This window comes from Acomys russatus, chromosome 7 (assembly GCF_903995435.1).
Source record: "Acomys russatus chromosome 7, mAcoRus1.1, whole genome shotgun sequence".
NCBI lineage: Eukaryota > Metazoa > Chordata > Mammalia > Rodentia > Muridae > Acomys > Acomys russatus.
The window spans coordinates 13,860,440-13,885,316 of NC_067143.1; the positions used below are offsets into that span (position 1 = coordinate 13,860,440).

The 24,877-nt window shown below is 44.5% G+C and overlaps 1 protein-coding gene across 1 annotated transcript; it reads left to right on the forward strand.

The window, feature by feature from the left end:
• Nucleotides 1-12,927: 12,927 nt before the first annotated feature.
• On the forward strand, nt 12,928-17,508 carry LOC127192105 (sialic acid-binding Ig-like lectin 13). The gene is given in 6 exon segments (XM_051149441.1): nt 12,928-13,014; nt 13,016-13,376; nt 13,563-13,844; nt 14,018-14,065; nt 16,469-16,562; nt 17,436-17,508. Coding segments are annotated over 6 exon segments (945 nt in total).
• Nucleotides 17,509-24,877: the final 7,369 nt, after the last annotated feature.

The window sequence follows — 24,877 nt, forward strand, 5'->3', positions numbered from 1 at the left end:
TAAGGCGGTTGGTGATTTTAAACAAGTCTTCTCTTGCAGAGCTATATCTTCACATTCTATGGGATTGTTGAGAGGGATGGCTGGGACAGAGTGCCTAATGCCCCATGACCAGGACAAGCTGACCAGGATTTCATTTAATCCTGCTTAATTCCATCTATTCAGGACTTGGTGGCATGAGGACACTATTTCTCAATCTGCTCTCAGAAATGTTAGCCTTTGACAATGCTAGCAAAGAGCATCAAGGCTCTCTACAGCCAATTTGAGCAGCAAAAGGTCACTTGGAAGATTACACAGGGGCCTACAATAATTTTGTGTCTCTAAGCCTGCATCCTATAACTGAGATGTGATTTGTTTGTTTGTTTGTTTGAGGGACTCCCTGGCCCAACACCTGTTGTCTACCTTTCCTTCTGACCACCCACCAGGCCTTGATACTCTTACTTCTGCTTCTAATTTTCAATTATAAAGACACAGATGGCACTTCTTTCTTAGTTCCTTATATGTGTGGTTCAAATGCCTTTTGGCTATGAATAATATTTAAAATATATTATTACATTTTTTTTAGCTCACTAAAGAAAAAACTGGTTCTGGATCTGGGATTTGGCCTGCCCACTTCAGACCCAAGTATGTTTATTTCAAAGTTTCCTCCAACTCTTTTGTCCTGAGCCAGATTAGACTCTTGACTCTGGGATGGAAAAATAAGACTGATTAAACAACTTTTAAATGGCATTGTGTGCTTAAGAGCAACTAACAGTAAACTGTTTCCAAAAGAGACCTCTGTGCTGATTGTTATGACCATTTTAATCCATGTCCGTCCCTGCTACGGCTACAGTAGCTGCTTTTCTTTTGCCTGTACCTGCCCTTGTTGTAGAGCTTCAGCAAGAGATTACAAAGCTTGTCTGTGGTGCCATTAAAGAAGAAGCATCTTGTGTTCCTTGAAATGCCAAGTCTCTCCATCATATAAGCAGGTTGAAATTTTGCCTATCTACCAATTTATTTCTCACTGGCATCATCTGTTTTTTGTTTTGTTTTTGTTTGTTTTGGTTTGGTTTGTTTTGGTTTGTTTGGGTTTGTTTTGTTTTGGTTTGGTTTGGTTTGGTTTAAGACTGGGTTTCTTTGTGTAGCACTAGAGGTTCTGGGACTACCTCTATAAACCAGCTGGCCTCAAACCTCTATCTCTGAGTACTAGGATTAAAGGTGTGTGCCACCACTATATAGCAAGATTCATTCTTGTCTTTTGTTTTCACTGGACAGCATTATTTAGTTTAAACCTTATGACTGTGAGATACAAATATTCTATTTATTTCTATATCATATAAACCTTGAGCTTCTTGTTAAAATGTTCATAATTGTTGATTTCTTATAATTGTTTATATGTCACTTTGTCTACTAGTCTAACTGTTAGCCTGTGCCAACAATGTAATATTGCAATTGGTGTAGGGTACTGTGTTCTACCTTTACATGTGTTATACATAAAATGTTATACAATAAAGCTCCCTGGAAAGATTTAATTAAAATTGTCCTATAAGTAAACAAAATATAGTCTAAATTCCTTTCAATTCGCAAAACCTAAACAAAACTAAAAAATCATGTATTTTAAATTAGCTATGTTTAAAATGTATCCAAAGTTGTATTAAAGTTTCCTGGGTATTAGTTAAAATATTGAGTTACTATTTAAGAAACTGGCTGGGAAATATACTTTATATTCTACTAAGATAGTTGCTGTATTTTCTGCTATATTCATCAGGCTTATTTGAGATTTATCTAAATGTTACAGCAGCTAATTTTTAATCCATTATTATGCTTCGATACTGACCTTTTAGGTGTTCCATCAGTAGTTGTAACGCTACCTCATGATTTGGTTTTCCTCATTATTTTTCTTTCCACACTATTGTTATTCAGTAGTTACAAACTGTGGTGGCTTCTTAGTTGTCATCTTGACTACATCTGGAATTAACTAAAATCCAAAAGTGGATGGCACACCTGTGAGGGACTTTTGCTTAATTTAAAGCAGTTAGAGCCACTTCTAATCTGGACCTCTAAGATAGAAAGACAAAAGCCTTTAATCTGGATCTTGAGGCAGGAATACACACCTTTAATCTGGACCACACCTTCTACTGGAAGCTTATAATTCTATAGTATATAAGGACATGGAAGGAGGAAGTGTTTCCAATTTACCTGGTTGCCCTTGCTGTCTTGCTAGCAAGTCCATTCCTTTGCTGGCATTAGAGCTTACTTCTTCAGGACTCCAGCACATGTGGTGGGATGGTCTGATGCTGTGTATTTAATTGTTAATTGCTCTTACCCCAAGATCTTTACTGTTGTATAAGCAAATGCTCATGTACACCAGGTGATGCTGTGTTACCTTGCCTCCCAAATTATCCAATAAAAATACCTACACCTGGGCTGGGCAGGAGAGAGGTAGGTGGAGGGCTCAGGGGTCTGGGAGAGCAGAAGGATCACGGGGGAGAGAGAGAGAGGAGGAGATGGAGAGGAGAAGAGCGGGTTGACATGGGTAAAGAAGAAGCTCTGAGGTTTGGTGGGATGGAGAAGAAGCACCCCAGATGGGAAGAATTTTGGATGTGAAGTAGCCCAGAGAGGAGTGATTGGAGAAAATGGCTTGGGATATGTGGCTGGGAGATAACAAGGTAGGTTGGGGGTTTATATCTGCCCAGCCTCAGCAGTTTAAGGTTGTTAAGAAATCTAACAGGTGTCTGTGTACTTTTATTTCTATAATAGTAGGCTAAATAATAGCTGCTGCCTTAATAACCATATACATCAATAGTAAATAATAATATTTTTGACAAGCGTATACTGTAGACCAGCTAAGACATCCAGTCTTGTGCACTAAACAGCTACTGGATGCTAGGATTTTTCATTCACAGCCATCCATTCTCGGATTAGCTGAGAGATCCATTCTGTAAGTTCTGTTACTCTAAAGACCCAGAAGAAGTTGTAGAGCAATAGAAGTATAAGGATGAATCTTTTAAGTATCTGGAATAGGCTTTTCAATTTGCCAGCACCTACAAGTATGGCAGCCTCTCCTGGGAGCTCAGAAAGTACTGGAAGCCTGTGGTGTGAGCTACTTTACACACTTGAGGAGATAAGTGCATTTGATTATTGTGGGCAGCATAGATGAGTGCATTATCCAATCATCATCAGAAGGGCTTCCTCCAGCAGCAGATGGGAACAGATGCAGAGACCCACAGCCAGACAGTATGCAGAGAGAGGGGGGGTCTAAATGGGAGGTCCCCATCACATCCCTCCTGTCAGAGCTCATGAAATCCCATAGAGATTCTAAGAGGCAAAAGGGGGTGGAGGACGCCAGGAGAACAAGGCCTTCTGAATCAACTAAGCAAGAGTCATATGAGCTCAGAGAGCCTAAATCACCAAGCACAGGCTCTACATAGGTCTGTACCCGGTCCTCTGTGTACATATTATAGCTATTAGCTTAGAATGTTTTTGGGGCTCCTGGCTGTGGGAACAAGTGGGTCTCTTTCTCTTACACCTGAGCTTGGGACTTTTTTTCCTCCTGTTGAATTGCTGTGTCCAACTTCAATTTGATAGTTTCATCTTATAACTTTTATTTTGCCATGTTTGGTTGTTATATCTTAGAAGCCTGTTCTTTTCCAGTGAGAGATAGAAAGGGAGAAGATACAGAGAATAGGGAAGCGTAGGGAAGAAATGGGAGGAGTGGAGGGAGGTAAAACCATAATCAGGGTATATTGCATAAGAAAAAAATCTTACCTCTCTCCCCTCCTCTACCTGCTCCTCCCTCTTACTTTCTATCTCTCCCTCTTCTTTTCTCTCTCTGGAGTACCCCTCCCCCCTTTTCTTCTCTTCCCATGCTCACTTACCAAACCTCATATAATATAATTTTTAAAAAAGAAAAATCTATTTTCAATAGAAAAAAAAACAAAACAGAAAGGAAGAGAGAGATGGAGAGAAGGAATGGAGAAAAGACAGAAAGAGACAAGGGGAAGGAAAGAAAGAGAGAAAGAAAGAAAAGAAAGAGATATGGGGAAGGAGGGGGGGCAGGCTGAGCAAGCCATGATAGGCAGACCACTAAGTAGTATCCCTTCACAGCCTCTCATCAGTTCCTGCCTCCAGGTTCCCGCGATATTTGAGTTCTCATTCTGGCTTCTTTCAGTAATGGGCTATGAGGAAGAAATAAAAGTCAAATAACCCCTTTCCTCCCCAAGTTGCTTTTTAGTCACGGTGCTTCATCACAGCAACAGAAACCTAAAGAATTTTTGGGCTCAGGGAAATTGCAATGCTAGAGTGGGTACACTGTGTGAAACCTAACCCTCCACAATGGGAAGACCCAGAAGACATGCCCTTCGCTAATCCTATAAGACACAAAATGGTGAGAGGGGCACCAGCACATCTGAAGCTTTGTCACCCTTTTCCTCATGCCAGACTTTAGAATTAGAGATGCTGCCACTCTGCTGGGTGAATTAAATGCAATGGGTTCACTTGACCCTGAGGTAGGAGGGACCACATAGCAGCACTGTCTAGCCAAAGGCAAGGTGACCATAGTTAGAGTAATGGGCAGCAGAGACAAAGCAATATTCAAGGCAGGCATGGTGGCGCATGATTTTAATCCAAGCACTCAGGAGGCAGATACAGGTAGATCACTGTGAGTTTGAGGCCAGACTGGTCTACAAAGAGAGTCCAGGACAGCCAAGGCTACACAGAGAAACACGGTCTCGAAAAACCAAAACAAACAAAAACAAAACAATATTCATAATAGCCTAACCTGTAACAGTCAACCCAGACAAAGTGAGTTTTGTGTTGTGCAGCTAGTATGGCCCTAATCAACCATGATGTTTCCAGGCATGGAATAGGTAAGAAACTTAGTTTATTTTTGTAGAGTCTGTATAAATGGGGAAAATCTCAAACAAATGAAAGAAAATAAGGCCGCATTGGATCATGACAAAAAGGAATCTCGGCCTATGAATCAATTTCCAGACTTGAGCCAGTTTTCAGACCAAGAACCCCTTGAATGAAGGGACAGTCAAGTTCCCCTGAGGAGGGACCTTAATAAAATATCTAAAGGTTTTACTTATTAGCCTTTCTCCCCTCCTTCCCCAAAGGGACCCACAGCTTTGACAAGGTAACTGTACACTGGGGGAAGGGAAGCAATAGGCACACTCCCAGCTCTATTAGACACTGGTTATTAATTAAAGCTGATTCCAGGAGATCCCAAGAAACGTTGTGGCCCTCCACTTAAACTGGGGCTTACGGAGGCCAGGTCATTAATGAAGCCCAACTGGGGTCCAATGGGTCCCCGAACTTATCCTGTGGTTATTTCCGGTCCCAGAATGTATAACTGTGATAAATATGCTTAATAGTTGGCAGAATCCTCACATTGGTTCCCTGACTCATGCAGTGAGGACTATTATTGTTTGAAGTGCTAAATGGAAGCCTTTAGAGTTGACTCTGCCAAGTAAAATAGTGAGTCAACAACTGTATTGCATCCCTGAAAGAAATTAAGAAATTAGTGCCACCATCAAGGACTCAAGAGGTGCCCGGGTGATGGTTCCTACCACATCTCCCTTTAACTCTCCTATCTGGCCAGTGCAGCAGATGGATCCTGGAGATTGACAAGTTGACTTCAGAAATTCAATCAGGTAGTGACTCCAATTGCAGCTGCTGTGCCAGATGTGGTGTCCTTATTGAGCAGACCAACACATTTCATGGTATATGATACACAGCTATTGATGTAGCAACTGCTTTTTTCTCAGTACCTATCAGTACTTCCGTGCCTCAAGACCACCAGGGGCAATCTGCTTTCAATTGGCAAGGCCAGCAGAATACCTTTACAGTTTTAGCTCAAGGATATATTAACTCCCCGGCCCTGTGTCATAACTTCTTTGGAAGAGATATTGATCATTTGTCTCTTCCACAATATCACATCGATGCGCTATACTGATGACACTCTGCTGATTGGTCCAAGTGGGCAAATGGTAACAACCACTTTGGGCTTGCTGGTAACACATAATGTGCATCAAAGGATAGAAAATAAACCCAACTAAAATTCAAGGGCCTTCTACATCAGTGAAATTCTTAGGAGTCCAGGGATGTGGGGCATGCACAGATATTCCTTCTAAGGTGAAGGATAAGTTATAGTATCTGGCTCCTCCCACCACCAAGAAATAAGCACAACACTTAGTTGGTCTATTTGGATTCTGGACACAGAACATTTCTCAGTTGGGTGTGTTATGCTGGCTCATATACCACATGACTCACAAAGCCACTAGCTTTGAATGAAGCCTGGAATAGGACAAGGCTCTTCAACAGGTTCAGGCTGTGGTGCACTTGGAACTGTGATTCAGGCGACCTATAGGACTTGGGGTGTCAGAGGCAGATACAGATGCTTTCAAGAGCCTTTGGCAGGCCCTTATCAGTACATCACAGAAGAGACCCTTGGGGTTTTGGGGCAAGGCTCTATCATCATCTGCAGACAATTATTCTCCCATTGAAAATCATCTCTTGGCTGCTATTGGGGCTTAGTGGAAACTGAACATTTTATAATGGGTCACCAAGTTACCATGTGACCTGAGCTGCCCATAATTAGCTGCGTATTATCTAACTCACCCAAGTCATTGCACAGCGTCAATCCTTTGGCAAAAATCCTTTGGCAAAAAATCCTTTGGTATATACATGAGCAGTCCTGAGCAGGCCCTAAAGGCTCAAGCAAGTTATGTAAAGAAGTTTCCCATATGACTATAGTTTCTACTCCCATTACAATGCTGTCTGATGCCATCCATGCACCTATAGCCTCGTGGAGTGTGCCCTAGAATCAGTTGAATGAAGAAAAGAAGACACAGCATGGTTTGCTATGGTGGTACACACACACACACACACACACACACACACACACACACACATCCACCCAAAAGTGGACAGGTGTAGTATTATAATTCCTTTCTGGGACAGCTCTGAAAGATAACAGCAAAGGAAAATCTTCACAATGAGCAGAACTTCAGCCAGTACACATGATCATACATTTTGTTTGGAAGGAGAAATGGCCAAATGTGCAACTGTTCCATGATCCATGGGCTGTAACCAATGGGTTAGCTGGATGGACAGGGACTTGGAAAAAGCATGGCTGGAAATTTGGTGAGAAAGACATCTTTGGGGAAAGAATGTGGATAGATATCTCCAAATGGGTAGAGGATGTAAAGATACTTGTGTCCCATGTAAATGGTTACCAAAAGGTGACTTCAGTTGAGGAGGAGTTCAATAAGCAAGTAGATAACCCATTCTGTTGTAATGCTGACATCGTTCAGTGTAATTCTGAGATTACTGAGATCATCCAGATCGCAAGACCCCCAAAAAAGACCACCAGGACTTGATTCCAATGCAACATACACAGGGTCCTGTATTACAGGCTCCGAGTTTAGGATCACAATCCTTCCTGACGCAGAAGGTGACCCAGAGCTTCAAAGGCAATGGGTTTATAAAGGGAAGCGGGGTGTGGGGGGAGGGGGTCACAGAAATGTCAACCCTTGGGCAGGTTGAGTGGAGGCTGGATCTTCAGGGAAGTTGTGGGTCACAGGAATGTCGACCTTCAGGCAGGTTGGATGGAGACTGAGTCTGGAGGGGAAGGTTTTTTTTTGTTTTTTTTTTTTAAATCTCAGAGGAACATTGGGAGTTAATTGTATCTAATTGCTCTGGTGGAGTTTCTGGAGACTGCTGGTAGGTCTAGTTTATGGCAGTGTGTGGTCTTTCCTGGAACGCAGGAAGAAATGAAGTCACCTGGGGGACAAGTTCTCACAGACCATGGCATTAATTGTAGAATACACATTACATATAAAATATGGCATTAATTTTGCCCTTACACTGTCAACAGTCAGCCTCTTTCCCCAGCCATTCCTGCCATTGTCCAATGGTCCCATGAACAAAGTGATCATGGTAACAGAGATAGGTGGTGATGCATGAACTTGACAACATTGACTTCCACTCACCGAGGCTGACGTGGCTACAGATGCTTCTCAGTGGCATATCTGCCAACAGAAGAGCACAACACTGAGCCCAAGTGTAGCATCATTTCCCTGGGTGACCAGCCAGCAACCTGGTGGTAGGTTGGACCACTTCTTTCATGGAAAGGACAATGCTTTTGTCTTTACTGGACTATTATGATTATGGATTCGCCTTTGCTGCATGTAACGCTTCTGCCAAAACCACCATCTATGGACTTACAGAATGCCTTATCCACAGTCATGGTATTCCACACACTATTGCTTCTGACCAAAACTCACATCGCAGCCAGAAAAGTGTGGCAGTGGGCCACAAAATTTCTCATCCTCCTGAAGCAGCTGGCCTGATAGAAAAAATTCAATGATCTTTTAAAGACACAATTACAGTCCCAATTAGATGGCAGCATCCTGTAGGGCTGTGACAGGTTCTCCAAAAGATGGTATTGGCTTTGACTCAGCATCCAATATATGGTCAGTTTCTCCCCTACTATAGCCTTTAAGTCATTCTAATAAATCCCCCTTCTATACAGAGAGATTTATTCTATAAGTTCTGTTACTGTTGGCTCTGGTTCCTTAACAATTAAACTTTATTACAAATTTATTAAACAAAAGTATCTTTCTTACAACCAGACTATTTTAAACAGAAGGGGGGAAGGATTAAGGAGAACAAAAATGAAACCTTCCGGGTATCAGTTCCGAGGGGCGAATTCCTTGGCGTAATTCAGGTTTCTCCTCTACCCGACAGAAATCCACATACTCCTCACCCCGAACTCCAACCTCTTCTCCTCCTCGGCTCCCTGCACTGTAGTCAGCAACCTCTGATCTCTCTCACTCCAGTTTCCCAAATGTCCTTTTCCTCCTAGTTGATGGTCCTTTTTGCAATACTATACCTCAGGCAGAGAAGCAGGAGCCTGTCTTTTGTCTTGGACTGAAACTTGCTCTCTCTCTCTCTCTCTCTCTCTCTCTCTCTCTCTCTCTCTCTCTCTCTCTCTCTCTCTCTCTCTCTCTCAGTCTAAGATCTTTATCTCAGTGGAGTCTCAGTGCTCAAGCCACCCAAGACTATTTTCACCTTGGGCCTAGCCTAAAGCAAAGTCACATTCCTTCCACTTGTTACTGTAGAGAACCCTGACTAATATAGAAGGGGATTAGTGGGAGGGAAAGGAGAGATAGTACAAGACAATGGGGGGAGGGTGATACAAAAAACTTACTACTAAGTTGTACTTAGATATGGTGTGTTCACAATGGTATGGCTGCAGACACATGACAGATCAGAAGGAAAATGTGATGCTGAAACACTTCACTTTGTAGACTGAACACAAACAAATAAGAAAGCTGTTAAACACCAGAAAACAGAGAACTCCTTTCAGGAAGAGGTTTGCGCCCTCCTCTGAGGTCTCACAGAGCTGCTGAGGAACTTCCCCTCATGAGCCTCTGATACCCCAGACACAACCACACAGCAGGTGACTGAAACACAGAGGTTTCCTCTCCTGTGGTTCAAGAGGTTAGAAGTCCATGATACCCTATGAGAATATATAGGGGGACGTAATCCCCCTCAAGAACAGTCATAGGGGAGGGGAATAATGGGAAAATGGGGGGGGGGAGGAATGGGAGGATACAAGGGATGGGATAAACATTGAGATGTAACAAGAATAAATTAATAAAAAAAAAAAAAGAGGTTAGAAGTCCAAAGTTAAGTCCCTTTGTATGCCTAGCAGCATGTTGCATGAGTGACCACCCCTAAAGAGCACTTGGCGGCAAAGGCTGTTGTCATCCTTGCCCCTCGGCATCACTCTGCCTCTCGGGTCACATGGCCTCAACCCTGAATTAGCATCCCATCTCCCTGTGCTTTTGTAGAAAGCTATTGATATTTACTATTAATATATATAATTAATACAGCAGTTATTATTTAAACCACTATTATATAAATAAATGACACAAGCACCTGTTAGACTTTTAATACTCTTAAGCCAGTGATGCTGGGCAGATGTAAACTCCCTAAGCCACCTTGCTATCTCCCAGCCACACGTCCCAAGTCGTTTGTTCCAGTCATTCCTAACTGGGCTACTTCACATCCATCTTTCCCATAAATACTTGTACATTCTTTTCATCTGGGCTGCTTCTCCCCATCACGCCAATCCTCAGAGCAAGTGCCTCCAGGCCATTTGCTTCTTTTCTCTAACCCATGGCAATCTGCTCCTTTTTCCTTTCTCTCCTCTCCTCTCCTCTCCTGTTCCTCCTCAAGCCCTTGACCGTTTGCTCTGCCCCTCTCTTCTGCTCAACCCAGTGTCAGCAACTTTTTTATCCAATCAGGGATAATTTGGGAGGCAAGGTTCACAAACGCCATTTTGAATATATGAGGGCTTGCTTGTACAACAGTAAGAATCTTGGGGGGGCAAGAAATTAACATCTGAAGCCATGCGTGGTGACCAAGTTTCTTTGGTCATCTCCGCAGGATGCTTGTCTGTCTGAAGAAGCCTCTTTCATAATGTTTTGTTGTTGTTGTTGTGTTGTTGTTGTTCTCCTGGGTATGTCATCGGTCTCCTTCTTCATAACAAGAATGTTTAAGTAACAGTATCTTGATGTTCTGGGTCTGGAAATAGGCTGTAAAGAAGATAAAACATTATATGCTAAGAGAAAATATCTAAAAATAGGTGACTCTGTCCACAGCATGTTAAAAACTCAATAAAAACGGTTTTTAAGCAGAAATAATTTCAAATTTAGAAGATGAGACACTATTCAACAACAAAAAGACAACTGCATATAGAATTTGAGAGAATAAACTGCAGCATGCTTAGCTTTACACAAATCATCTGTACCACAGCCCACCTCCCAAGGCTCAGGGATTGTTGCAGAAGGAGTAGGGAAAAAAATGTCAGACCCAGAGAGAGTGGATAACTAGAGGAAACAGTGTCCTCTGCACACAGCAGAGCAGCTGCACATACGGACACATGGTGGGTGTGACAGTATGTATAAGACCTGTGCTAACTCAAGCCAGACCAAGTCCCAGCATGGAGGGGGGAGGGGACATAAAATCCTGCTCCCTGATGGAAGAGTTCTTGGTAACTGGTAGCTTCTGGGACACAGAGAGTCAGTTTTCTTTGAGATTATGGCTAATGATTGGTTGCCACATCCCAGTGGAAGTTCATGAAGTATATGGGTGGGTGTATGAGTGACACAAACAGGAATCAATGGGTTTTACTTAAAATGGGAACACAAAGGTGAGTAGATAGGGACGTGGTCATAGAGCAACATAAGCACACATTGTATGAAATTCTCAAAGAATTAATTAAAAATAGTTTTTAGACAGTCGCTCACTATGTAGTCCTGGCTGGTCTGGAACTCACTACATAGACTAGGCTCATTCAAATCACGGGGAGATCTGCCTGCCTCTGCCTCCAAGCGCTGGCACTAGAAGTGTGCACCATCATACCTAGCAAATAAGTTTTTTTTTTTTAATATATATTGGTAACATCAAAGTTTATGGCATAGGAAAAGCATAGGAACTGAACCAAAATTTTTTCCTAAACAATCCTCTCATGGTATCTGGCAATACAACGCCTTCTGATGGACATCAAACTGGGAACTACAGACCTGAGACTGGAAGGACGTGCCGATCTGCAAGGTGGGGACATAGGTAGCTATCATCCACATCACACCATGCTTGAGAGCTCTCGTTCTTTTGTGTCACATTGATGATGTACTGTCACTGACGCCTTGGGACTTAGTCCACTAGATGTGAAGGAAATAATTCCCAGCTCCTGCTTTACAATGTAGCTCATATGCCCCCATGGTAGGTGGAGAACACTCCCATGACAGCAGCTCTGAAGACAGTAGCACCAGTGGATGGAGAGTTTGCCCTTAGATGGAGACTTTGAGGCTCCCTGCATGGCAGGCAGCACGGGGAGGGCCAGACTCACAGTTCTCTTCTTGCACCTAGCTCTGTAATGCCCACAACTCACTGTGTGTTCCCTGGAGAGATGAGGAAACAGACACTGGCTTCAGTTCATCAGAGATCTTCCTAAGGTCACCTTAGACTAAGGAAAGCTCTTAGGCTTGCCTCTGCATCCAGGTCCACCCCAGAGACCTTGGTCTCTGAACTTCTCTCCCCCTTCCTCCCCTCTGACCTGCCCTCCCTTCTTTTATATCTCTCCATCCTTCCTTCCTTCTTGTGTGTATGTGTATGCATATGTTTATGTACTCGTGTATGCAGTGTTCATGCATGCACAAGTGTGGGTGTGAGGGCCAGAGGTTGGTGTCAGGTGTCTTCTTCAACTTTCGGCTGCCTCATTAAAATGCTTTTAATGTTTATTATTTTATTTTGTGTGTGTAAGCGTTTTGCTTGCATGCATATGTGTGCTTCATGTATGTGCCTGGCACCAATAAGAAGAGGCTATCCAATCTCTTAGAACTGGGGTTATGGACGACTGCCAGCCACCAACTGGGTGCTGGGGACTGAACCCAGCTCCTCTGCAGAAGCAGTAAGTGCTCTAACCCACTGAGCCATTTAGCCAGTTCCTCCACCTCAATTTTTTCAAGGCGGGGTCTCTCCCTGAGTCTGGAGGTAACCAATTCAGGTAGAATAGCTCTAAGCATCCTCCTGCCTGTCCCTCCCCAGCACTGGAATTCTAGACATGCGCCGTCATGCCCAGGTTTTTATGTATGTGCTGTGAATATGAATTTAGCTCCGCCTGTTTGTGCAGCAACCACTTTACAGACTGCGCTGTCTCCCCAGCCCTCCTTCCCTGCTCTTTTCTGCCCCAGTGTCTTTGTCGTCTTGACTGCTGGGTTTTCCTGTGCCCTCTGCAGACAGGCCACCCGCAGTCCCTGGTTCCTCCTCTGTCAACTAAAATCTGCTGATTCTCTGCAGCTCCACCAGTTCCTCTAAATCTTCCTCTGCTGGAGCCCCACCTTTACTCATTCGCAGTAGCCTGGGCCTTCCGCTGCGATGCGGCTGCTGCAACTACTGCCCCTGCTCTGGGTGTGTGAGTGGGTTTCTGGAAACTGCTTTTCCCCACCCTACAGAGTCCACGGCTTCGCATCCAAAATTCATGCTGAAATTGCAGTCTGTGACGGTGCCAGAGGGTCTGTGCGTCCTCGTGCCCTGCACATTCTTTGGAAATTTGTGGCTCAGGAAATTGTATTCTGTCTTTGGCTACTGGTTCCGTGAAGAGAAGCATTCCCTCGATTTTCTAGTGGCTACAAACAACCCAAACCAATGGGTGCAGAAGGACACTCAGAGCCGATTCCACCTCTCTGGGAACCTGGAGTACGGTGACTGCTCCCTGGCCATCAGAGATGCACAGAAGAGTGACAGCGGTTCTTACTTCTTCCGACTGGAAAAAGATGGAGTACAGTGGAATTATTGTCACAATCAGCTCTCTGTGCATGTGACAGGTAAAGTACTGGCTCCATGCTGGCTACAGAAGAAGCCCATGGGTGCCACAGGGCAGGGCTAGGACTCTAGCCTCAGAGTGATTGAGGGTGGAGCTGGCTAGTGCAGGAGTCGGGTCAGAATGTGGGCTTCTCAGTGGATGTAAGTCATACCTATCCTGATCTTACATATCTTTCTCTCCTCTCCAGCCCTCACTCACACCCCCAACATCAACATCCCACAGACTCTGCAGCTTGGCCATCCTAGGAATGTGACATGCTCTGTGCCCTGGGCCTGTGAGAAAGGGACACCCCCCATCTTCTCCTGGATGTCAGCTGCCCTCACGTCCCTGAGCCCCAAGACCACCACCCTCTCCTCGGTGCTGACCCTCACACCCAGGCTCCAAGACCATGGCACCAACCTCACCTGTCAGGTGATCTTCCCTGGAACTGGTGTGACTGTTCAAAAGACCGTCCTGATCAATGTCACCTGTGAGTTCAACCTGGGCCTGGGGATGCATGGTGGCTGTGGCATGGATCATAGCTGGATTGGAGACTAAGTCGGACACAGGTCCCATCCTTCTCACATTCTGTGCCTCCTAGACAGTTGCGGGGAATGTTTCTGAAACCTGAGATGCTAAGTTCTTTTTTTTTTCCCCTCCAAGATACTACACAGACCTCCACAACCCATGTTTCTAGAGGAGCTACCCCAGGTAAGGGAAGAAAGACATCATGGGTTGGAGAAATAGGGTCTCTTTAGCTCAGAGAAGGGTCCATTCCTCCTTACCCTGAACACAAAGATCTCCTTCTTGGGAAACTGGTGGCTCTCCTCATTAACATCGCATTCAAGTTCTGAAACAGCTCTCCCGATCTCTCCCTCAATCCTTTGGGCTTCTGGACATACTACTGAGCCATTACAGAGATAGGTCAGCATTCACAAAACAAAACCACACACACACCCTAGACACTTTTAGTCCATTTGAGGATCTGCCTGAAACCTCAGGACTTGGAGTCTGTCAACAGCTTTGATCTTAATGCTTGTGCGGACACATAGCCGTATGGGAAAACATGCATAGCACAAACACACAGGACGGTCCACTGAAAGTCAGCTCCCCTCTTGGAACAGACCAGTGACGACACACAGAGCCAAGCTTGGTTTGTCCACACATAGCCTGAGAGGACTCAGGCTACAGGAGCATAATGACTTTAGCTCTCCATGACTTCGGTACACACTGGCTGGATCTAGTTCTATTGACATCTTGTACTATTGGGCAGCCATCCCATTGATGTTATTCTGCTTTAAGCAATGTGCAGTAATTTTGTATCTGCTTCCACAAGTGTGTGTGTGTGTGTGTGTGTGTGTGTGTGTGTGTGTGTGTGTGTGTATAAATGTGTGTGTCTGTCTGTCTGACTGTATGTCTGTCTATATGTCTGAATTACTAATTCCCAAATGCAGATCACAGCTGAATCTGGTGTCTTTCTGATATAGAGAATGATGACCAAATGTTTCTTCATGGATATTGGACAGCGAAACATTCCCAACAGGGAGCTGGAGAGTTTGTGCTTCCACCAAAGCAAGGCAGACCAAACTCTTCTTGTTTTGTTTTGATTTGGGTCCTGTGAACTGATCCTAGGATGAGCATTGGCCCATGCCTCTGTCCGTGGAATCTTCTGCATCTTTGTCAATATTAAAAGTTTGGCATTGCCGTGGACTAATTTATGCACTTTGACCAGACCTAAAGATGTTATGCACTTTGACCAGATACAAAAAAAAAAAAATTAGGGATGGGGAGATGGCTCAGTGAGTACAGAGCTTGCCTTGCAGAGACCTGAGTTCAATTCCCAGAATCCACATTTCACACACACACAAGCAGAAAAGAGAGAGAGAGAGAGAGAGAGAGAGAGAGAGAGAGATTGTGTTGTGTACTGGGTATGGTGGCATGTGCTTGTAACTCCACCTCTGGGGAGATGAAGACAAGACAGGCTTACTGGCCATTCAATCTACCTTAGCCAGACTATTAACTAGCTATTATTAACAAGGTAAATTGCAGGCCATTGAACAACCCTGTCTCAAAAAAAAAAAATTGATACTTGGCTATTTGCATATGTCCTGAGAAGTCTGAGTTTAAAAATCCTGTGACTATTGTGGGCTGTGTTGCTGTAATTTATTTTTTGAGGCAGGCTCTCACTACATTACCAGGTTAGTCTCAACAACATCACAGAGATTAACCTGCCTCTGTCTCCTGAGGATTGAGATTAAAGGCATTTGAGTTCCTTGTAAATTAAGCTGTAAGAATCCTTTCCTGGAGGCAGGAGAGATGGTTCACTGGTTCAGAGCACTGGCTCCTCTTGGCGACTGCCTGAGTTCACTTCTCAGCACCCACATGGTGGCTTGTAGCTGCTATAATTCCAGTTCTAGGGGATCAAACAGCTTCACTTGACCTCAACGGGCACTAGGCCCCACGTGTGCAGGCAAATAAAAATATAAAATGTTTAAAGAGTGCTTTTTACATACTTGACAACAGCCCCTTACCGTGATATGCAAATTTGCTCCCAAGTTTTGGAAGGTTCTTGATATTTTCAATCGCAATTGTTGGTTTTGAATTTGGGTTTTTGTTTTGTTTTGTTAGTTGTTTGTTTCGGTTTGTTTGTTTGTTTGTTTGTTTTGAGACAGAGTTTCTCTCTGTGGCATTGGCTACCCTGGACTCACTGTGTAAACCAGCTGGCCTCAGGCTCTGCTGCCTTTACCTCTCTGAGTGCTGGAATTACAAGGCCTGCAACACTGTGCCCAGCTTGGTTTTGATTTTCCATGCAGAATCTTGCTATGTAACCCAGGCTGGCTTTGAATCCACAGTCCTAGTGCTTTATCCTTCTGAGCAGCAGGAACACAGATGGCCACCACGCCCCTGTGGCAGAAGCTTGTTTATGATAGAAAGTGATTTTTTTTTTTCTGATATATTGTTGGACAACAGGATGAGGGAGTTGGGGAGGCTTGAGCTGATGCAGTCTTAGGTCTGTGGATGAAGAAAGGCTTGGAGGACCATATCTAAGTGCTTCTCTGAGAGGGGGGACACTGAGATTAGCAGGTAAGTTCAGCTCCATCCACCTTTCTCCAGGGAAAGCAGGGCGCCTGGCACAAGTGGTTCTGGTAGCCATAGGGCAGGCGTCTATCAAGTTCCTGCTTCTTGGGATCTGCTTCCTCTTCATCAGGTGAGTGTTGCACCCGGGACAAGACATAGGTGTGAGGAAGGTGGAGGCCAAAGATTCAATCCTAACTTCCCAGTGCTAGGAGTCTTAACATTTGGGATCCTGGCAGGGAATTCGTGAGTACTGACAGGTCCTCCCATGCTGGAGCTGTCATGTATGGCCTTTTGGGAATGTGTTAGTCAGATTTCTATAGAGAATCAGAACTGAAAGAAAGTATTACACACCACACACACATACACACATACATACACGCACATACACACACATATACACACACATACACACATACACACACATACACACATATACACATACATACACACACATACACACATACATACACCCACATACACACACATACACACACACACACACACACACTGGATTTATCAGAGTTATGGTCTATGGTCCAGCTATTCCAACAACGGTTATCTTCTGATAGAAAGTCTGAGAGTTTAACATTTGTTCAGTCCATGAGGCTGGATGTCTCAGCTGCTCTTCAGCATACACTGGAATCTCAAAGAAGTAGACTGTAGTGCCAGCGAAGCAATGGAGAGTAAGAACAAGCAGGCAAAGAGCAAGCACTGCCTTCTTCTGTGTCTTTTATATAGACTGCCACCTGTACATCTTCCCACCTCCAACGAGCTAGATTTATATAAGTCTTCTCACCTTAAATGATTCAATCAAGAAAAAATCCCTTACTAAAAACAACCACCATAGGAAGAAGGCTGTCTGCCACCACTAGGAGGTCCTACTGTCTCAGTGGCGATCTCTCCCCCAGCCACCCTTACAGCCCCTTACTGGGGCCGAGGGGAGGTGGCTGCTGTGCCTGGTCCCCTGCATGCCCACACTGAAGGCTCTGCTCTTCTCACTCAGCATACAGTCCCATAGGAAAAAAGTGGAGAGGCCAGCAGTCCACGTGGATTATGCAGCTGTTGTCATGGATTAGTCTCTCAGGTGAGTGACGTGGGATCACAGCATCTGACTTTTTCCTGTGATGGACCCTGTGTGGCCTGGCTTAGCATGGCCACTGGTGATCTGCTACCCTCCTGCAAGTCCACATCCCTGCTGGGTACCAGGATGCTCCCGGATCAGTGGCGCCCCATCTCTTTCCAAAGCTAGCTGTGGTTCTCCACTGTCACCTCTCTCCACCCTTCACCCCATGACCCATACCTACCAATTTTTCTACTGGCTTAAACCCATGTCTGAGCAGTCTTTGCTGGTGGATACCCCACACCATTTCTGGAGGTTCCACTGAGATTCCCTAGAGACCAGACCTGAGGATCTCAGAGCCCCTTGAGATGGGAAGGAGCACAGTGGTCAAAGAGCTCCCAGTGGGTACACAATCCGAGTTCCAGATCCCCAAGACTCCCTTTCATCTTTGGACACATAGGAAGGTCAGACGATGCTGATGATCCAGCGTCCAGGAAACATGTGAGATGTCACTGGATTCCCCTATCTCTCCAGGTGTATGAATGTGGCCACCCCTAGTTATCCCCTCTCTCTCTCTCTCTCTCTCTCTCTCTCTCTCTCTCTCTCTCTCTCTGTCACTCTCTGTCTCTGTCTCTGTGCCTCTCTGTGTCTCTCTGTGTCTCTGTGTCTCTGCCTGTGTCGGGGTGTGTGTGTGTGTGTGTGTGTGTGTGTGTGTGTGTGTGTGTGTTTCTGTGTTTCTGTGAGTTCTGTTTCCCTGAATTGACCAGTGGCTTTTTCTGGTGTGAGAACCCCCTGGCTTAAGACCTGTGCCCCGTCCTGTCTCATCCAGGTTGCCTAGAGACACCACCACTACCCAACACAGACACACAGACACACAGACACACACACAGACAGACACACACACACACACACAGACACACACACACACACACACACACACACACACACACACACACACACACACACAGACACACACACACACACACACACACACACACACACACTCACACACACACAAAACTTCACCTGTCCCACTCCAGGAGTGAGAATACTTGCTTGGTTTGTTGCTTGACTCCCGCTCAGTGTTGGTCCCTGTGTGGGGGTGGGAAGGGGCTGAGCCTCTCACCCAGGGCCCCCAGCTATCTAAGTAGAATGCACAGAGGGAGGGGAACCATCCCCCAGGTGAGCATCCTTCAGCTCTGTGCCTGCTCTACGCAGCCCCAGGGGAGGGAGAAAGGCCCAAAGGAAAAGAAGAAGAAGTTCCACCCCTTTTCATTTTCATGATTTATAACTCGTCTTTCAACTTGTGATCCGTATAGTTGGAAAACTCAAACCACACCATTCTCTTTTAAAAAGTAGAAAAAAAATCATCCCTGGGCCAGGCAAGGTGATCATTGCCAGACCATGCATTCCGGGCAGATGGATGCTTCTGCTAACACTGACCAAAAAGATTTTAAGCAATTTTCATTAGGTCCTTTATAGAAGGATTAAGACAGCTACTAAAAAGATTTCCTTTGTCACCCATTTGGTCCCAGATATTAGAAAAAAATACAAAAGTTTTTTTCAAAAACTAAAATATAAATAGGTTTCAGTTAGCCAGGCGGTGGTGGCGCACGCCTTTAATCCCAGCACTTGGGAGGCAGAGACAGGCGGATCGTTGTGAGTTCGAGGCCAGCCTGGTCTGCAAAGTGAGTCCAGGACAGCCAAGACTACACAGAGAAACCCTGCCTCAGAAAAAAAAAAAATAGGTTTCAGTTGCTGGAGGTAGCTCAAAAAGTGTTTAACCACAAAGAACTGATTGGGACAAGATCTTTTGCATAAACTAAAAGCCACTGTCACCTTCTCCAAAAGGAGACACAGACTTACAGACATCCAGGAAAAAATTGGTGTCTTACCCTCTGGTAGAAGAATATCTCCTTACTGCAAGTTCTGCCTGTGATCAAAAGACACAGCTGGGAGGCAGCTGTGCTCACCACTGTACCACCAATATGTTCTTCCAGAGGTCCTGAGTTCAATTCCCAGCAACCACATGGTGGCTCACAACCATCTATACTGGAAGCTGATGCCGCCTCCTGGCATGCAGGCATACATGTAGATAGAGCACTCATACATAAAATAGTAAATAAAATATTTAAACAAAAAGAGAGAAAGAATCTTTTTAAAAAAAGAAAAAGACACAGCTGGACTTTCAGATTGATGACAAAGATTCCTGGGGGTGTGAACCCCCCAGGACTGGCCTAACACCAAATTCCTATAATTGTTCAACTGACTAGTTCAGCTACCCCACATTAAAGAATATCCAATAGCCCTGGAAGCAAAAAGGAATATTGCAGTCCACACTGCTGGCTTGGAGAGAAAGCACTCTTGTGACCTAGTCACAAGTCAGCCTAGAATACACCTCTCCTGCCTGTAGGGAAAAAAATCTGCAACATCTAGTTCTTGTGAGTCAGATTCTCCCGAAGAAACAGGTGCACACTACCTTGTACCTGAAAGATGTGTTCTTCAGCCTCCCATGGGCACCGATGAGTCAACCATGCTTGCTTTTAACTGGACAGCCCTGGGGCGGGAGGGGGGCGGGGGGTTACAGTGGGCAACATACTTGGACCAGGTTATTCCACAGACTTAAAGATGCTAAGTGCAGGCCTCCTGGCATTCACAGTCTGTCAGAGGTGTCCTGGAAACAGATTCCAAAGGGACCACTGAGGGACTGCTGCAAGAGTAACACACCTTGGGCTACATCATCTCAGCTGAGAAAGCTCAACTCTGTACAGCTGAGGCTGCCTATTGTGGCTACCAGCTGAGGGGAGGCGAAAGAAACCTATCTCAGAAGGGAACTGCTGTTTTCTTCAAATTCCTACTCCAAAGACTAAGGGACAGGTTGGAGAGTTCCTTGATACAGATAGATATCACTGCTTCTGGATACCAGAGTTTGTGGTAATTGCATAAAGGGGGACACTGAATCCCTAATATGGACCGAAAATAAACAAAAGGCATCTAAGGCTTTTAAAATCAGCTCTGACATTGGCTCCACCCCTAAACACTTCCAGACGCTTCAAAACCTTTTCAACTGTATGTCCATGAGACAAAAGACATTATAAAAGGAATTTTAAACCACACGTTGGGGCCGTGGAAACCTGTTCAAATGATTGGAACCTATAACCAGAGGATGGTCCACCTGTCTAAGAACTGTGGTGGCTATCACTAGTCTAAAGAAAAACTTGTAACAAGCAAGTTAACTCTGGACCAAGCTCTTATTCTTACAGCATTCCATGTGGCTGAGGTCCTCCTCCAAGGATCACCAGAACTCTGGCTGTCTAATGCCTGTGTGATCTAGCACCAGGCCCTACTCCTGACCCACCCTCCAGTCCAGTTTGAGGCGCCCATCCTTCTACCCTCTTGCATGGTGACAACTCTGTGACTGTCATGAGATGAAAGATGACACCAGGTACATGGGAGCTGCAACTGTTACCTTAACTGAAATGATTTGGACCCAAGCCAGAAACCTCAATACAGAGAGCAGAACTGATGGATCTGACCCAGAGTCTCAGATGGGAGAAAGGAAAGTCCAGCAACATATCCACAGACAGTTGCTATGTTTTTACTACTGTGTGTCCATGGTATGATCTATAGAGAAGGAAGACTTCTCACCACTGTGGGAAAGGCCATTAAAAACAAGCTGAAAATCTTGGCCATCCTAGAGGCTATTCATCTTTCCCTACAAATTGGGTCACTAGCCTGGCCGTCCAATAACTGGCCCTAAGACCACTGGGTCCTATTGATACTCTGATGGAGTACCCTGACCCAGGGCTGCCTGAGACTCCATGGTAAAGAAGAAAGGAACAGCTCAAACCCAAAGGTTAATGGAGGACACCAGAGGGGGGAAGGCCATTCTCGCAGAAACACCTGCCAGAACTCTGGTAACTGACCTTCACCAGGCTCTGGGATCCACAAAACAGAGTTGCTCAGACCAAGGTGCGTTATACCTAGACTAGGTGCCTGGCTCAGCATATCTCAGCCAGATGTCTGTTTTGTACTCAAGTAAATCCAAAACAGAAAGCCCTTACCCAGGAAAGGGGGATGAGAGATCTGCACCCTATCAAACTGACTTCATTGATATCCGACCTGCTAGGGGAGGGTAAAAGTACTTACCAATTTTTATAGAAAATAGCTATCATTTCCAGGTGGGTAGAAGCGGTCCCTACCCAGACTAAATTACTCAAATAGTAGCTTAAAAGCTCTACCAGGAACTGGTCCCCTGATTGGGCCCCCTCCTAGCCTATGGGATTTGACAATGACCTCACTTTCATGGCCAAAACCTCTCAATTAATAGCTAAAGCTTTAGAAAGAAGTTGAAAACTTCATTGTGCATATAGGCCTCAGAGTTCTAGGCAGGTAGAAAAAATAAACAGGATAAAAAAAATAATAATACCTCTCATTAGAGTCCATTGATTCTAATGAGAAGGTTGTGTAGACTTCCTTCCTTTGCTCTGCTTCAGACCTGCTGCACCCCATATAGGAAGGGATTTATTCCCTACGAGATTGTGCTTGGAAGAACACCCCACTGCTTCCCAGGCTCAGAGACTAGCTCTTATAGTTATTTTTATATAAGTGTGTTTGTTTCTAAGTTTCTCTCTTAACGCTGCTATCACACAAATAATTGAGATAATTTTATACCAGTTTAATAATAAGCTTCACAAACCAAGATCTGAGCAGTTATTGCTCTATTTCTTCTTTTGTTGTAGTTGTTGTTTGTTTTTTGTTTTTGTTTTTCAAGATAGGGTTTCTCTGTGTAGCCTTAGCTGTCCTGGAACTCACTCTGAAAACCAGGCTGGCCTCAAACTCAGAGATCTGCGCCTGCCTCTGCCCCCTGTGTGCTGGGATTAAAGGCGTGCACCACCACTGCTCAGTTTGTTGCTCTATTCTTAACTGTCTAAACTGTTTTGGTTTCCTCTCAGCATACATCGCAAAGATACTCGAACGTTGTAGCTTCCGTTGCTGAGCTCTCTCTCCTGGTCTCTCCTGGACATCGGCCCATGGCTGAATCCCTTACTTCCTCCTCTAACTCCTCCTCCTTAGATGGCAGGAAATCCAGCCCTATTCTCTGCCCTGCTCAGCAATTGGCTGTAAGGTGCTTTATTGGCATATCGTGGGACAACTGGGGAGCAGTGTTTACACAACATTGAGGAAGAAGATTCTCAGAGCAAGGCTTGCAATGATATATGGGAGGTACAGAAATCAGCAGTTGATTATGCCTGCATCTCCCCCTCTAGTCTAATAAAAAGCCTCTTTCTCTTACAATAATAAACTATATGCAACAATAATAATTATGAAAATTATTAGTTAAGATTTACACTCGTATATTTGGCACCCTCAGATAAAGTATTCTATTACCTTCAATTTTTATCATGCTAAACAATTTAAGTTTAACTGTGAGATTATATCTACTCTTCCACCCCATCAGAGACTTAATAAGGAATAAATATTACCTAAATATGTAGGAAGTGAAGGCAAACCGTTTCTAAAACTATAGAAATGACAAGAGATATTTGGCTGCCTGGAATAGTCCCTCTAATTTTCTTTTTTTTTTTTTATTTATTAATTTATTCTTGTTACATCTCAATGTTTATCCCATCCCTTGTATCCTCCCATTCCTCCCCCCCACCCCCATTTTCCCATTATTCCCCTCCCCTATGACTGTTCCTGAGGGGGATTACGTCCCCCTGTATATTCTCATAGGGTATCAAGTCTCTTCTTGGCTACTTGCTGTCCTTCCTCTGAGTGCCACCAGGTCTCCCCCTCCAGGGGACATGGTCAAATGTGAGGCACCAGAGTCCCTCTAATTTTCTTTATGATGGAGCAGCGTCTTTAACCTTCTGGCTCAGAATATTTGATAGACTTTTCTGTGAAGCAGGAATTATAAAAGACTTGCCTACCTTGTCTTTTTTATCTATTTCCTTTAAAATAATGGCATGATAAGTCCTAAGGATTTTGTAGCCAAAGATTTATTGCCCATGCGTAGCTGAATTTCTGACTGGAGACATTTTCATGTCTCAGTCACACAGATGTTCCCATACGGAGAGATTAGCAAATTATGTTGCCTGTCCTATTTAGTCTTCTTGATTTCTTTCCTTCTATCTGGAGCCAAGATCTTCAGGAAGTCTCCCCCTGTCAAATCTGATTTCCATTGGTTTGGATGAAATACATAGCTTTTTTCCCCCTGTTGAGACAAGAGCATTTTCTCCTCCTCAACACAATACATGCCCTGTCTTCCATTTTGGGATTAGGACCTATATATGCTGATCTAATTCCGCAGTGCTTTCTAAACTCCAGTGTGTCTCAGCAGGCCCCATGACTGGGCCTCCTCCTAGCCAATGGGTTGCAACCAGATATTGGGGGGGGGGCAGTGGCGGATGCAGAAATAAGCATTTTAACTACACAATAACCTTATACCTACAACTAGAAGTTGACAGAACTCTCTATTTTTGTCTCAAGTCACTACAGGCCCTCCAGTCCTCCAAAAAGGCAGTTCAGTGCGCTATCAAAGAAAGCTAGCTGACTTCTGAGTCCACCACCTGTTTCTCCTTCTTTGAGTCTGCTGATACCCTCTGGGTCAAACAAGAAGCCAAAGGGCACTGAAAACAACTTGGAAAGGACCCTCCAGGTGATGATCTCCATTCCTATGGCTGTGAAGATAGCTGGGGTTTCACCATCGATCCACCACACCCAGGTCAAGAAAGTAGAAGCCATGGATGATGATGCCAAGTGGACTGTCTCTGAACTATGGACCCATTAAAATTAAGGTTTCATCTGGCCCCAGGCCCTTCCACTCCCTGCTTCTTTATCTCCTTCTGAGTCTTCTGTTTTGCTCTATGGGTATTAATATAGGGTTATGGTCCCACCCCCACAGAGGGAAGGTATTAGCTAGTGTGACTATAGGCCAGCAGCCCATATTCATTTTGACCTTTGTTTACTGATGCCCACATTAAATGTTAGTTTGTACTGAAAAAAAAGCTAAGATATAGGAGTTTATCTTTTGAGATATAAATACAATTCTATGCATGCCCTCCAGCTGGGCCTCCTACCTAGTTGCTAGGAACAAGGGAGTATCTGCTAAAAATAAAAAATTAAAAAAATTTTTAAAATGGAGTTGTGAGACTGAGGCTTCCTGAAATTTTCCTTTAAAAAGATTCTGGCCTTTGGAAAAGCTGGGGATTCAGACTCTGTCCCCAGGGTCCCCACAGGAGTTTATTATTCCCAGCCAAAAACCATCCAGGATTGCTTAGACATCCAGGGCCCAAACTCTATAGGATAGGAACTAACCAGACTGTCAGCCCATTAACTAACAAGACTCACTGTGACTGGGGTGGCCCAGATTGGCATTAGAG